The sequence below is a fragment of the Poecilia reticulata genome, chromosome 6 (genome assembly GCF_904066995.2).
Source record: "Poecilia reticulata chromosome 6, P_reticulata-male-v2, whole genome shotgun sequence".
Classification (NCBI taxonomy): Eukaryota; Metazoa; Chordata; class Actinopteri; order Cyprinodontiformes; family Poeciliidae; genus Poecilia; species Poecilia reticulata.
In genome coordinates, this window is record NC_088835.1 from 10,881,145 (window position 1) to 10,895,827 (window position 14,683).

At 39.5% G+C, this 14,683-nt stretch overlaps 1 protein-coding gene across 2 annotated transcripts; it reads right to left on the minus strand.

Moving 5' to 3' along the window:
- Positions 1–37: 37 nt before the first annotated feature.
- Positions 38–14,584, minus strand: LOC103465833 (uncharacterized). Of its 2 annotated transcripts, none has more exons than XM_017305485.2 (10): positions 14,376–14,584; positions 13,193–13,254; positions 12,871–12,944; positions 12,528–12,755; positions 11,968–12,029; positions 10,902–10,961; positions 10,295–10,452; positions 8,265–8,344; positions 7,681–7,815; positions 38–812 (listed from the first exon to the last, which is right to left on the minus strand). In XM_017305485.2, coding segments are annotated over exons 2-10 (993 nt in total). In that variant the 5' UTR covers positions 13,194–13,254; positions 14,376–14,584; the 3' UTR covers positions 38–617. The 2 variants fall into 2 exon arrangements, with proteins under 2 accessions (XP_017160974.1, XP_008409234.1); XM_008411012.2 differs by having other exon boundaries at positions 13,197–13,254; positions 14,376–14,583.
- Positions 14,585–14,683: the final 99 nt, after the last annotated feature.

Sequence of the window (14,683 nt, forward strand, 5' to 3'; positions counted from 1 at the left end):
TTTTGTGCTGTTGCAAGATATATTAAATCTTATAATGTAAAGGAAAAGGGGATTTGTTTATTTCAAAAGTTACAAACTTGAAACAAAAAGAAGAAACTCAACTTCAATTCAGAATCAGACGAAAACACATGAACACTGAAGGATGCTCACATTGCAAGCAGCAATAAAGTTGTACCCTAATTATTGAAGTTAATTGCACTTACAGCTGAACGAGCAAAAACAAGAAAGAAAAGGGGGGGGAAAAATCCTCCTAAAAACCATTATAATACATCATTAAGAAGTTCTGCTAGAACCTGAATGTTATTTCATCTCAAGTAGTTTTGGTAACATAATTCACGATACAAATACAAGTAAAAGTTCAAAGCTGGTATGGATATGATTTGTTAAAAATAGTTTCTTTTAGATTTGGTTGCTTTCTAATTCATTAATACTGTATGTACTTCAATGTAACATTTTTAGTCATTTACAAAACCTTCCATCTGTAGAATTATGATTAACCGAATATGTGAAAAACATATGAATAAAAGATTAGATTTTTTTTTTTTTTAGTCCTCAGATTCCCAGCTCATGTCCAAGTGACTTTACATTGTCATTCTTAGCAGCCTGCCATGACCACGTCAGGCTGTCGCTTCCGGCTGCTCCAGGATCTCGTCCAGCTCCACCACGAAGCTTTTAATGGCATCTAGGCAGTGTTGCCGGATCTCCAACAAGTTCTTGTCCAGCGGAGCTTGCAGCAGACCGTCCAAACTGGGCTCTTTGTCTACCAGCATCTTCACCACTGTGCGGAATGTTTCACAGTCCTGCCTGTAATTCTGCACAGAATAAAGAATAAGATTAAGACACGCAAAGTCAATACAGAACAAGAAATGAAGTGACAGTAAAGTTAAATCACAATCTATTGTTTACTTATCAAACCCAATATTAAGTTAAGGTAAAAACTTACTTTGTACGTATCATTACTTTTTTGATAAAATTGGCAACAAAAGCTTTATTATGATCAATGGGCAATATGATCACAGTATTGCACTTTCAGGATTTGCAAAATGAGACGTATAGTATTCCAGAATGTTTTTATATCTAAAGTCCATAATTCTCCACGATAAAAAATGTCTCTGTAAATTTCTGCCTATTTATGAATTATAAAAAACACAAAAATTGTTATGGATCATTAAAAATGGCTTGCTCGATTGATTGAAATGGTTGGTCAGTCAGATGGACTAAATGAAATATGGGTGGATGGTTCAGTGGCTGGGTGAACAAAGACAGATGGATGGATAGATGGAAAGATGAATGATAGTGAACAGATGGAAAAACAAATGGACAGATGGATGGATAAGTCTTCTGTGTGGTGGGTAAAGACTGAAAAAAAATTTTTTTTCCCCATACTAGCTTTTCCTTATATATATATATATATATATATATATATATATATATATATATATAAAAGGCCTTTTTCAGGTCATTATATATTATATATATATAATGACCTGAAAAATGCTTAAATAAAATTCCAGACTCCTCCAGGATGCTAAGAAATCCAGAACAAAATATTGTGGCAAGACAGAAATAATTTGTAAGCCAGTCCCTTCTGGATGACAGCTGCATTAAAAGAAGGAAAGGTATCAAGATTTATCACCAACCAAGTAAAAACGTTAACCTCATAAGTGACTGCCTCTGTCACACCGCTGCTTAAATTCAATGAACCGCCTCATGTTTAACCGTGACCCTAATGATCCCAGGTCTGCTTTATGGACGTATTCCGTGAAACAGGTGTGTGAATGAGAGTATATGCGTCAATTCCAGGGCATGTCTGCCCAATAAGAAAACGAGCGCAAAGGTGTCAGTCTGTTTGTAGCATTCTTTCACACTACTTTGCCAAAAGCTTTCACATCCCCCTCAGACTTTACTGCTAGCCTAAGATGGTTGTTAAGTTCTTTATACAGAGTTCCAGGTGCAATCTCGCGATGTCTTTATCACCTGGGGATGGAAAATGAGGTCCTTTATTGAAGCTGACAAGAGGTTTAGGGCTACGCCATAAGACCCAAGAGCACTACGGGACCTCAGGGCTTAAATTACCTCTTCATTTAATATTTATTACTCAAACCTTGCATTGTAAAATGCACTACTCGTAAAATCTACATTATTTTTCCTTTTTGTCATCATCTGCCAATAGCAGTCGGTCTGGTGGAAAACAACAAACTTATCTTAGCGTGTCCTGCTCAGAGCGAGTCAAATTTTATGAAGGACGTTCAAAATAAAGGTCAAAATCTGAGCGGAAGCTCAAAAAGGGTTGGGTCTTTAAATACACAGATAAGGACAAAGAAACACAAACAACGTGACGTTTAACTTGGAACAATGAGGATGGAAACTTCACCACAGGACAACCAAAAAAAAAAAAGCTGCATTTAAGGACAGAAGAAGTCAGGGGGTGAAAAAAAAACAGCTCAGTTCTTTGTTATTATAGGAGATAAAAAGAAAATGCAAGAAACTAATCAAGTCACCAAGAGATCATTAAGCAATGTTATTTTAAACTACTCATAATACGTTCCAGAGACATTTCCTTCTTCAAGCCACCTTTGATTGTTCGCACATAAACTCCAACAGGCCAGCTTAGTGAATGGATGATGGTTGTTACAGTGGAGGGTTACCCGTGCCCACCTCGCTCTTCACACATAGCTGCCAGGTCAGCTCTGCGAGCACCTCGCTTGGTTATCTTTACGTTGTCCTATGACGTTGACATACCAGCCAGGTGTCATTTTTTTTTGCCGTTATTTAATGACCCTTTGCAAGTACGTCACCCGAGACGTCAGAAGAAAGGAATGGGAGCACTGAATGGAGCGGTTGCGACTGTTTTCCCAGGTTATTTTTGCCGATACAGCCGTGGCGTCAACTTGTTCAAGTCGAGCGAATTTATCTGTGGAAGAAGCAAGCCTAGTTGTTGCTCGTAGAGAGCGGTACTTAGAAAAGTTGGGAATAGCCAGCTTAGGAACAGACCGACACCTTCTTCTTTTTGACAAGTTTTACAGTAATGAATCCGCGGTGCGTCATGGCAGAGTGGGCCACTTTCCCAGGAGTGTGACGTCACTTGCAAAGGGTCAATATTCTCTGCAGCACTAAAGAATATACGGGAAAACACCAATTACTCTACATATTATGGTGAGGTTAGCATGGCCGTACGACAATATTCACTGTACACGAACAACCACACGCATTGGGAAAGGCGAATCCAATCAACTCTGACAGAAATATTCCAGACTGTGGGAGATGTTTGGACTCAAATGCATGCTTTTATGTCTGCAGATCATGTCGAGCGATTTTGAGGCCCAGTGTAATGACAGTGTTTAGTCTGACCACAAGGAAGTGGGGCACTCACAACACGTGTGGCCAGCTGAGCTCAGGGTCAGCCTCATTCAGCAGAGCAAGTCGACTCCTCAGTTCTCTCTCAGCGAGAAAAAAAGGGAACGGCCATTGCGCCACTGCTCATCGTCTCGATGTCCTCGCAGAAATTAAGCACAAGGACGACAAAACCCGTTTCTGGTTTAGAGATGAAAGAGGAAACAGATGCTAAGTGGGACACAAACATCTTGTCCCACAAACCAGTAACCCTTCCAAATCACTTCACTGTTGATTGTATGTTTGCCATCTCTCTAAACAAAGTCTTCTCCTTTTATCTCCCAAGCTACACTGCTGAGAGTAATTAAATGTTCACTTTATTATTTGCCATTACACAGAAAAGCAGTCAAACAACTATGGACTTTTTTCACAGGCACATTACAGCCACAAACGTCAGTGTGTTTTGTCATGTGATGTATACCAGCATAAACTACCACATAACTGAGAAGTGAAAAACAACACATTGTTTGAAACTTTATTTTTAGTTCATGGATAAGACTCCTGAAAAGTGCGGCATAAAGTGTGTAGAACCACATTGTTTTAACCGAATAGTTCTGGCTCGGTCAAAGTGGATGCAGAACATCTCAACATTTTTGACCCACCCACTCTACTGCAGTATCCTTATTGACACTGCCACTTTTCCTATCAGCTTGGGCGGTCATGTCTCGTTTGCACTTGTTCCAAACTCTTTCCATCTTTTATTATCCACAACTTTAAAGATAACCTGTCTGCTGTATTTTTGGTCTTGGTGGTACCAGTTTTTTTTTTTTTAAACTCAAGTTCTCAAACTTCTGAGGCTTTAACAAACCAAGTTTACAGTGAAATATAATTACGCGCAGCTGGTGACGTCTGAAGCCACGTCGCACTGGACTTTTAAGAGATGGCAGAGTAAAGGCGTATGAATACAAATAAATAGAATAGACATAAACTTTATTGGACATAAGTAGGAAAGTTCAGGTGCAATAAGCCATTTGTTAGGGTTAAATCTAAAAACGTTTGAGAAGCATTTACTGTTTATCTTCCACTTCACTTTAATTATGGCACACTTTGTGCTGCTCTATTCCACAGAATCCCAACATGACAAAATATGCACGTTTAAGAGGTGCGCATACTTTTATGAGATTTAACACTGCTTCACAAAAAGAGGCTTCAACATGACTCAAGGGTTAAGAGATTTCACTAGTCTGTCAAACAGTTTGTCCTACAAGTCATTTTTTTAAGCAGTCTGGACTCCATGTTATAGTTAGGGGTGCACCAATTGCAGTTTTCTGTCTGATTGCCGGTTACCGATCTTTTAAAAAGTCTAACTTACCGATTCTGATTTTGGCCGATACCCGTTTTTTGTCTGAAATGTTGCTCAATATATCAAGAAAGTTGCTGAATTGGCAACATTGGTTAACAATTGTTAACTGTAAATGTGCAGACATGACCTGGTCGGCTGGTTTGTTAGTCAAACCTCTCTCAGAAGAGAAAAGAAAAGCACAGTGGTAGATTTTTAGACCTTTGCCGAAGTTGATAACATCAGTGGATAAGATCGGCTTCACATGTAAAAATCGGTTCGATCACCGATCTTTCAAAATTAAGGAAACCGGCACCAATAAATCAGCTGGCCGATAAATCAGTGCACCCTGTGGTTGATTGTGTAATAATTCCAAACAGATTTCAAGTCTCATGAAAACCCTCGAAAAGCGGGCTTGTACACAAATAGGATGTTTGCCGAGGTCCAAGTCGTGAACATGCTGCGAGGAGCGTTGCTGGAATACCGCGTGGGGGTTGGGCAGTTCGAGATGCACACATGGGGTCCTGCATGGACTTTTTCGTGAGTTCAAACGAGCAGTGAGGCAGGCAGGGGTCCTGCATAATAAGGGAAGTAGGGTAATGATTTGAGGGCTGGTACGCATTAGGGGATATTAAAAGAGCCGTTTTAATCTCTCAGGCTTCAAACCGGACCTCACAGTGGTCGGCCTAATAGTCCAAATGGACATGTTTCATTTGCACCGGATGAAAGGAGTTCCTGGAATAATATTCCCACACTTTGTTAAGGTCATGATTTCTCTTTCACTTCACAATGCTGTACTGAAGTTAGCTTCTTAAGAAGAAAAGGAAAAAAAAAAGACACTATTTTAGTTATCGATTAATCTGTTATTTTGACGATTAATCAAATACAATAAATTAGTAAAGTAGAAATTCGATTTTGTCTTTTATTTATATATATATATATATATATATATATATATATATATATATATATATATATTATAAATACATTAAAAATGAACAAATAAACAATTCAATTTCTCTTTTAAATGAGAAAATAAGCATTTTATTGCCTAAATTGCAATTAGGAAAGGATGCATCGGCAGTGAAATACAATACTTATCCAAAAACATGAAAATATGAAAAGCTCAGTTCTTTCTGATTGATCCGTTTACTTTTTTTTCTTTGATTAACCGATTAATAACCGGATAGCAAAAAGTGATTAACAGATTTTCTTTCAGAGAATTTGAACTGGGCAAAGGAAAAACTATGCCACATGGGTTTTGGGTAGGTTTTTTCTTATTTCATTTTTAATAAATACAAAATCTATATATTTTTGTACAGATTTGATTTTTTTTTTTTTTTTGCTCTGAATGTGTCATTCTTTCAGTAAATAGCCTCTTTTTGTCTCCATGCTTCAGTTAACAATAAATCAATTAAATATGGATTAATCGTATCAGCCCTAAACCTTAGTGAGGCTGTTTTGGTCCCGTTCACCTTGACAGCAACCAATAGGAGCAACTCTTTCAAACCAAAGTGAAGAGCCAGTGGTCCGGTTCTGCCCACCACCTGATCCGCCCGTCCAGTAACATCTGTCCATGTGTGTGCGTGCGTGCATGTGTGTGTTTCACAACACCTGGGCCAGATGTTACAGTAAAGGAGCAGTCAGAGTTTCATTCTCTCACCATGTCTGTGGAGACAGCTGGAAAGGGAAGGGTGAGCATGTGTGCACTAACGCCAAGGGATGCACCACAGTGTGGGTGGGCCACCTGCATCCTGCAGGGCAATTCCTGCCCCGCTTTAACGGGAACAGATAAGTGGTACTGTAGCATAAAGTGATGAATGAGCAGGAAAAACGTGCAGCTCCGAATAGCACGGCCTCAGCAGAAGTCCCGATCTGAGGAGCTGAGGACTCTCCTGCTTCCTCGTCAGACTTTTCATCAACAGAACACACTTCTCATGTAGGCAATTTTTATTTTTTAGAGCTGTTAAAAATGTTATACTATTTTCTTTTATACAGTTTATAGTAATTTTAATGAGCGCTGTGCACTGCTGGTCAGTTGGCTACAGGTAAGGCTGCAACATGTATCCATAACACAATAAAAATGCATTCGAAAAATGTCAAAATGCATCTAAATTAATGCTAGAAAGGAGGATAACGATGTATTAATTTGCACCCGCTAGAGAAATCAAGTAGATGGGAGTCATATTTCATATTTTGTAAATATGACAGGTGAATTATGTTGGATTGGATTTCAGCATTTTATGTCTGGATTTGATTTTTAAAAATTTATTTAAAAGATAGGATGTTCTGTTTCCGTTGACCATATAATTACGCAAATTGGAATTCCGAAAATAAACACGTTTGATGGAAATCGCTAAATAAAAATAAATAAATACAAAAAACGCACATTTTTCAATAAGAAGCTTTTGCGCTAGGATGAAGTGGTTTTTCCGCTATCGGAATGAGACTTTCACAAAACTACAGTGGGAACGCTTTTTCCGTGTCACGCGAGTCACGTGATCAACAGTCGGCTGTTACCACTGGCAGAAAAGACGAAGAAGACAACAGGAGGGGGACGGTGGCGCAGAGTGTTACTTAATGACTTGTCACGTGAAACAAACATCGACAAAATTTTGCCAACATTTGCAATACAAACACAGCCGAAATGCACAATGGTTTTAAAACGTGGGGAGAAAACAGTTCGTTTATGGGTGCAAAAACACCATTAAAAGGGTCAAAATGGCAACATGTGGGTACGGAGTGCAAGCAGGAATTGGGGAAGAGATTAATTGGGTTCTGAGTTTACAAAGACAGCAGCGTCATTGTTCACATTCAAGAAAAAGGCAAATCTGAAGCGTAAAAATGAGCATTAACTTACTGACAGATTTGCCCAACATTTCTGGAAAATATTTTGGTTAATGTTTGGTTCTAAACATTTTCCATTTTAAATCAAAGAAAAGTTCAGGGTCCAGAAGAGTCAACGGGAGTCACAAAGGTTTCGCCATTTTCCGAGTAAATGTTCTTACCTTCTCGATTTCGGCAACTTTAGCCTTAATGGCCTCCGATCGACGCGCCTTTAAGTCCTGCTCTGGTGTCAGCTTTGGCTCCGTGCAGGCAGCCGCGACCTCCTCCGTCTCTGCTGCAGATGCTGATGGTTTTTCCTGGCAGGTCAAAGGTCGAGGGTCAAAGCAGAGGTCAACAGGTTTAGAAACTGGCTCCAATTTCAAAGCCTTTTGAATAGAGACAAGTCTGCTCTGTTACAGGTGCCAGCATCTTGTTTGCATGTGTCTCTTATTAAGTGGTCTGCCGCCAATGGAAAGACCTAGGAATAGCTTTCTTATAACAGCATCCTGACAAAATGGACCCACATTAAAAAAAAAAGTTTAGATCGGCATTTTTTCCCCCACAACATACTGCTGAAAATGCTTTCATAGTTACACGTAACAACAGAAAACGAGTGAAAAAGCAGCGAGAAAACCTACAGAAAAACGGCAGAACTAATAATCAACGTCACGGTAAACGAAGCTATGCGAGTCTGACTCTTTGGAAGAACTAAAGAGTGGCTTAAAACTTTTGCACAGCTCCGTACAGACTTGTACAGATATTTTACCTTGGCAGAGAGCGAGTGGTGAGGAGAGCCCTCTACAGAGCTGCTGGGAGTGTAGCTCTTTGCTGTGTTGGACTTGTTGTCTACGGAGACAAAATCATGAAAGGGCTACAGTTCATAATCATTCTCATATTCCAACAATAAACACAAAGGTCTGACAAAAATTAGGCGACTACAGTCAGGGTGGCCGCAGCGCTCTCTCAATTACTCTTCTCCCTATTAAAACGAAGCCCGGAGGAACGTCTTTGTGGGTCGTCGTCTGGAACGAATGTCGCATTAAACGCAGCATGTTTCTTCATATAGGGACTGCAATGCTCGTTGTGGCTTTTTCTTCCCTCCTTGAACTGCATTGTTTGACATTAGCCCACAATACCTCCTTTATCCCTCCACAATAATAAAATCATGGCATGAAGATGAAGTTGCAAATGTCTCTCATCTGCTTGTTTTTTGTGTTTTGTTTTTTTTTTTTACTCTAATTGTGGGGGCCTCCCAAGTCAAAGAAAAATGATTTTGTGCAATTCAGCCGTTTGGAAATTGTCCCCGTTTGTCCTCGTCTGGCCACACCGCTTTCACTTAAAAGAGAACGTAGATAAACGTCGGCCGTTTTGTCATCGTTTGAAACCACAAAAAGTGTTTTATTGTGATTAGAGTGAGGTAATGTTGAGGTTTTCCATGCGTAGTTAGAGGCACAAATACCCGATCAGGTCAAAGTTTTGCTTCAAACAAACTGTACGCTGCCATATTGGTGAAAAGTTACCGATTCCTCTGAGCTGCTACTTTTGTTCCTTCGCAAATTAAGGTGGGAAAACAACACAAAAAAAATACAAGCAAAGAAACTGAAGATCCAATGGGTAGTTTGTTTGGAACACGCTGATATTAATGAAGATGTGACATAGAGACAATACCCTCTGTTACCGGGCGGGTTAAAGATTTCTGGGTGTTCTATTATAATTGTTATTTGTCTTTGGTGGTGGTAACTGTAATCGGTCAAATTTTTCCAAACAAAAACCTACCAGTTAGTCTTTGTTTGTGAATGAATCTTGTCAGAAATAATAAATCGCTTCCAAGTAAAGTAATAGCTGCTCCTGGTTCACACACGACCGAACCAAAATCTACAAATTTAAATATGCGCCGTCCTCTCATCCGTTTTGAAGTAAACAAATCTTCGTGGAGGTTGTTTAACTTATTTTATTAGTCCAGCTACCAAAGCCAAAAAGAAATTAAGTAAAATAACAGACGGAAAGTGATTGCGGAGATACGGTTCAGGCTGCGCATTTACTGCTCGCACGGTGAGGAAAAGGTCACGTTGTGAATCCCATGACAAACCACCCCAATAAACCAAAGGTATCCTTTTTCCCAGCCTTTAACAGAGCCTGTGTGTGTTTGTGTGCATGTGCTGTGTTTATGTAATTAACATCCCAACATGTTACAGCCCACCCTGACCCTTCACATTACACACCTCCTCTAAAAACAGATGCCTTACCTGGAATGACTGAATTCCTTTGTCTTAATTGTTGCGTTTCTGAAACATGGGAAAGTTTTTTTTTGTTCTGCTGCTGCAGCTGCAACAGGAGAATTATTTGTCACAGGTTACGTGTCGTGTAAAGTGTTAACGTGTTGCACTCCTTCTGTAATCTGCTTGCACTTTACGTCTTAAGTCAAAACTTTTAGGTCGTGCCTTATAACCGAGTGTCAGATGTTTCAAAGTGGCAGCCTGTTACGAGATGTCATAAAAGCCATTGGTCACCGGGTCAGGCGGTCAAATTCATTAGTGCCGGGGTCCGAGCACAAATTTACAATCGAAGACGAAACACAGCGGAGGAGAGAGTTCACGATGGGTTCAATCGAGATCAACACCAGTTTGACTCCACCAGTTTGGTTCATTGGATAGTTTTGCTCTGGGGTAAATTAAATGAGAAAGCCAACTCTGTGTGATCTTAAAGACATTCGAGAAATTGCTTAATGAAAACCAAATCAGGGCAAACCTGAGGGCTAACCGTTTTCAGGAGCGTCACTCATCTGGCCACACTTACGCTTTGGCTGGTGCGTGAAGCCTTTGTCCCTGTCGGGAGAGGAGCTCCTGTTGGTGCTGGATCCGGATCGGACGGGCGGATGGCCTTCCCTCCTTCCAGGTGAGCGCTCCCGAGTGATGACCAGGGATTTAGAGGCCCTGTAGTCCTCATAATCCTCCCTAGTGTATAAACATTAAGCAGTGCAGTGAAAAATTGACCTATTTACATCTGAGGTTCAGGAATTAATTTTTTTTTCATATAATATTAAATGAGAGTAAATTCATGTTACATATCAAAGTTAGTGTGTACTTGAAAAGCTCATATCACGTTGAGGCTTTGAGGGAAAGGAATAAAGTGAACAACATGGATTCTGGAGCTAAAAAAACAAAATACATGCGCATGTGGAGAGAAAAACAAATGCATTTTTGGTTTCATCCGACCCGGGCTGCATGGTTCTAAAAACTTTTGCAAGGCATTACATAAACTAAGGGAAGATGAAAGCTAATTAGTCATTTCCCTTCACAAGTGGAAAATAAAACAGCAATTTATCAGTCCCGTTAACAAAACCAACTATTTGTGAACTCTGATGCTCACTACTCATGAAGTTAGCGACATGTCTGACACCCACCTTGGAGGAGGACCACTCCCTCGACCTCTCTTTCGGACATTATGACCTCTGCTCCTGTTCCTGAAATCAGGGACATTTTTTTTTTTAATAAAAAGAAATGGAAAAAGACAAGCATTCTGGGTACAATTAGGTTCATCCTTCAGGGTTAAGATTAAAATTTTAGCCAAAACATTTTAAAAAATATTTTAAAATAGCACCCACATTTTGCCACCTACAAGCGGTGTTCGACAACACATTGCTCTTGCTAAATAGCAGAAAAAGAGTATTTCATTTGTAGTAACTCTGTTTGAAAGTCTTGGGAATCTCTGTAGGTAAGATCAGATCAAACTTCCCAGTAACGTTGAAAATTCATGTTGTTTAAATCTTATTGAAATGTCTTTGAGAGCTAAGCAGGCCAAAGTCGACAGATAGGAGGTTAATCCTCAAAACCATACATCAATTTTTATTTAAAAAGTCCACAGACACACACGTGTGTGTTTGCCTGGAGAAGAAGCTGTCCAGCTGGTTCTCCTCTCAGAGAGGGGCAAAGTGTGGAGTGGGGGTGAAATGAGTGGAGGGCTGTTTGGCTAAGTGAGTAGACACTAGTGCCCTTTGTCCTCTTCTTTGGCCTGGCATGACTCCTATACTGCTACCAGAAGCTGCTGATATGCACAAGCAGCAAGGAAAGAGGTTTGTTGATGGGGTCGTTATAATTGCTGAATCGCTCCGATGCTCTGAGAGGGATTTCATTTCTATTCCTGATTTCTGCAATTAAGAACACTTTATCTGTATACGTAAACATTTTTTATCTCGACAGTTATCTACGGACCAATTTTTAAAAAGTGGCAGAACCATATTCTTTCCGTTTAGCGGAATGCTAAAAGAAAAATGCAAAAGAAAAGTAAAGCTTGATGCAAGTGTATTTATTAATATGCTCCATGCTTATTACATGGAAAGAAAAGGCTCATGAATGCTTCTCATGTTCATCATCATAGAACAGAAGTCTCGCGCCATCTAGTGGACAAATTGGTGAATTACAACATAAATGCAGTGGAGGTTGTACTAGCCAGGAGAGTAAAACAGTTACCTTGAGCTTAGCTGATGCCTCAAGTCATCTCTGCTGTAACTCTGCTGGGGGTATGAGGCTTCCTGTAAAAACAAACAAACAAAAACATTTTAATACGACAAAATATAAGCACTAGAAAAATGCAGCTAACAGGGTTTTAATCGTGTTTGAAAAAAATTCCTGGGTATCTGTGAAGAACATAAGAAATTCCACAGGGAGGAATAAATGGACCGACAATCATCAGTCACTTCATGAGGTACACCTGTTCAATTATCTGTTGGCCCAAATTGCAAATCAGCTAATGACATGGCAGCGACTACATTCATTTATCTTACTTGTAATAACAAGTTGATTGATGGTTTATTAGATAAAAAATTTGTCACAGTCGATTAGCTAATACTTACATCTCCTTTTAGTGCTGTAATTCTTTTTTACAATGTGCTCGAAATGCAGTAAAGGAAAAAAAAAAAAGTTTGATTCAATCAGTAGCGTGTGTTCTATTAGCATGGCATAAAAATTTATTTTTTTTTAAATCAGAGTGCTCCTTTCCAACCATGGTCATGTCCTTTCAGTTGACTTACATTTCGATGTGGTGGAGAATTTCTTCGATAGCTGCCATAGTTTGGGTTTTCGTCATAGTACTGACTGTCGTCAGGTTGATAACCGTCTTCGCTGTGGTATCCTCTTCCACTCTGGTAGCTGCGAGGGCCTGAGTACCGCTGGTCCTCATATCCTCTGTCAAATTCCAACCCCGGGCGTGGTATAGGGTTCCTCTTGTCAATAATATTGACAACTCGATGAACTATTACCTGAAAGGACCAGTTTTGACATTTTATTGAAATGATAGCATAATGCAGCTATAACGCCAGCAACAACCACAATGCTGCATGCCAACAGGCATCGCAAAGCCACCGTTTGGCATACCTCTCTCCCATCCGTTGGGGTAAAGCGCTCTTCATATGCCTCTCTGATAGATTTTCGACCATGCTGATAAGCCACTGCAAGAAACAATGACAGAAAACATAAGATGTACGCCTGTGGTACTGGTTTAAAGGTTGGAAACCAAAGATAACTTTTAATAGTGCTTATGAGGAAGATATTTGTATTCAGTTTGTCTTTTTTAAAGAAATTACAACCTCCTTCTGTCTCCAAGTTGCTGGATATTTTCTGGAAGGAGTTCATGTTTTGAAGATGGCCTCTATGAGATTTGGATGCAAAGACAAGCAAAATGCTGCTAATTACTTACTTACTTTCAGGTTAGGTTCTCTGCTCCGTCTGCTGACAATGCCTCAGTTGAGAAAAATAAACCTATCAAGTAAATACATAAAGATAAAATGATAAAAAAGCCAAGTTATCACAGGGTGGAACATGCACTCAGCTCATTTCAACACAGCAGGACACCATGGTTTGTTAATTGTTGATTTCCTTCAGCGAAAGAGTTCAGATTTATCCTAGTAGCTACACAATCCAAGGACTATTGTGCTACAAGATCCAAGGAACTCAGTGAAAAGACTTATAGATTTATGTAATTTGGGGAAAGGCTTTTGAATCAATTTCTAAACATCTTGAGATTAAACTGTACTTAAATACAAAGGTTTTAGATGAGTCTTCAAATTTCTCCAACTCTGTACCAAGATGCAAAATGTCCCCACAGATGAAAGACCTTAGGTTAGGGTGTTCAGGAACAGTCCAAGAACTACAAATGTTCATGTCAACTGGCTGGTTGTACAGCAGCGTTACAATGACGTGAAGCATGTATGGAGAACAAGGTGGTGCTTTTTAACCACAGCTTTTAAATGTGGTAGCAGATGGTTGAGATTTGGATACAACTGGTTGTTCTAACAGGAACCAAATATCAAATGTGCATCAAAGCTGATTTTACAGCAGATAACACAGGCTAACTTGACTCGCAACGAATGACACTAGCTAAAGCCTCGACTTTAACTCTTTTGTAGGCCTGGACTACACTTAAAAGCAAAACACATGCTAATAGACGAGCTAATTTAAATGAAGTCTTGCAATTATGATTAAAAGTGTGATGAAGTGTGATCAATCCAGAACTGTGAGAGGAGGCCATTGATAGCTACAAAAAGCATGCTTGACATTTAACCAAATCTCTGCATCAGTGTTAAAAGTATAAATGTAAATTTTTTACTTTGATTACATGTTTGATACACAATTATTCCCAAAGAAAAAAAAATAGTCCAAATGCTTCACTAACTATACTATGACGTTAAGCTCCATTATAAAATTATACATGTCAGTGTTCTATTTTATTTGTAAATAGTTTGAGGTTTGAAACCTCAACGCAAAAAGCGAGACACTCTCTGAAGAATACCTGACGAACGTGTTTTAGCATCATTAGCAAAAACATCCCGCTACAGCAGCAGCAGCAGCAGCAGCACATACGGAAGTCATGTGAAACTCACCGACTAATGAACTCAGTTCGCCCTTTCCGGAGAGGTCTGCCTTACATTGTCCTTCTATCGATCTGTGTGTGCATGTAAAATTCGTGTTGCTTTTTGCTGATTTTTTCCTCTCTGTTTACAACAGAAAGTACATTAGGAACACTGCAGAAGCAACACCATTATTTTTTCCCTTGTTTTCTTCTTCGGCGAAGAAAACGTGTTTTGGAAAAAAGGTGAGCGCCCTCTAGGGGTCCATGTGGCTCATGTTTCACTGGACAACCTCACGATATGACATTGTTTTGGAGGAAAAAGGTAAAGCAAATAGTTTT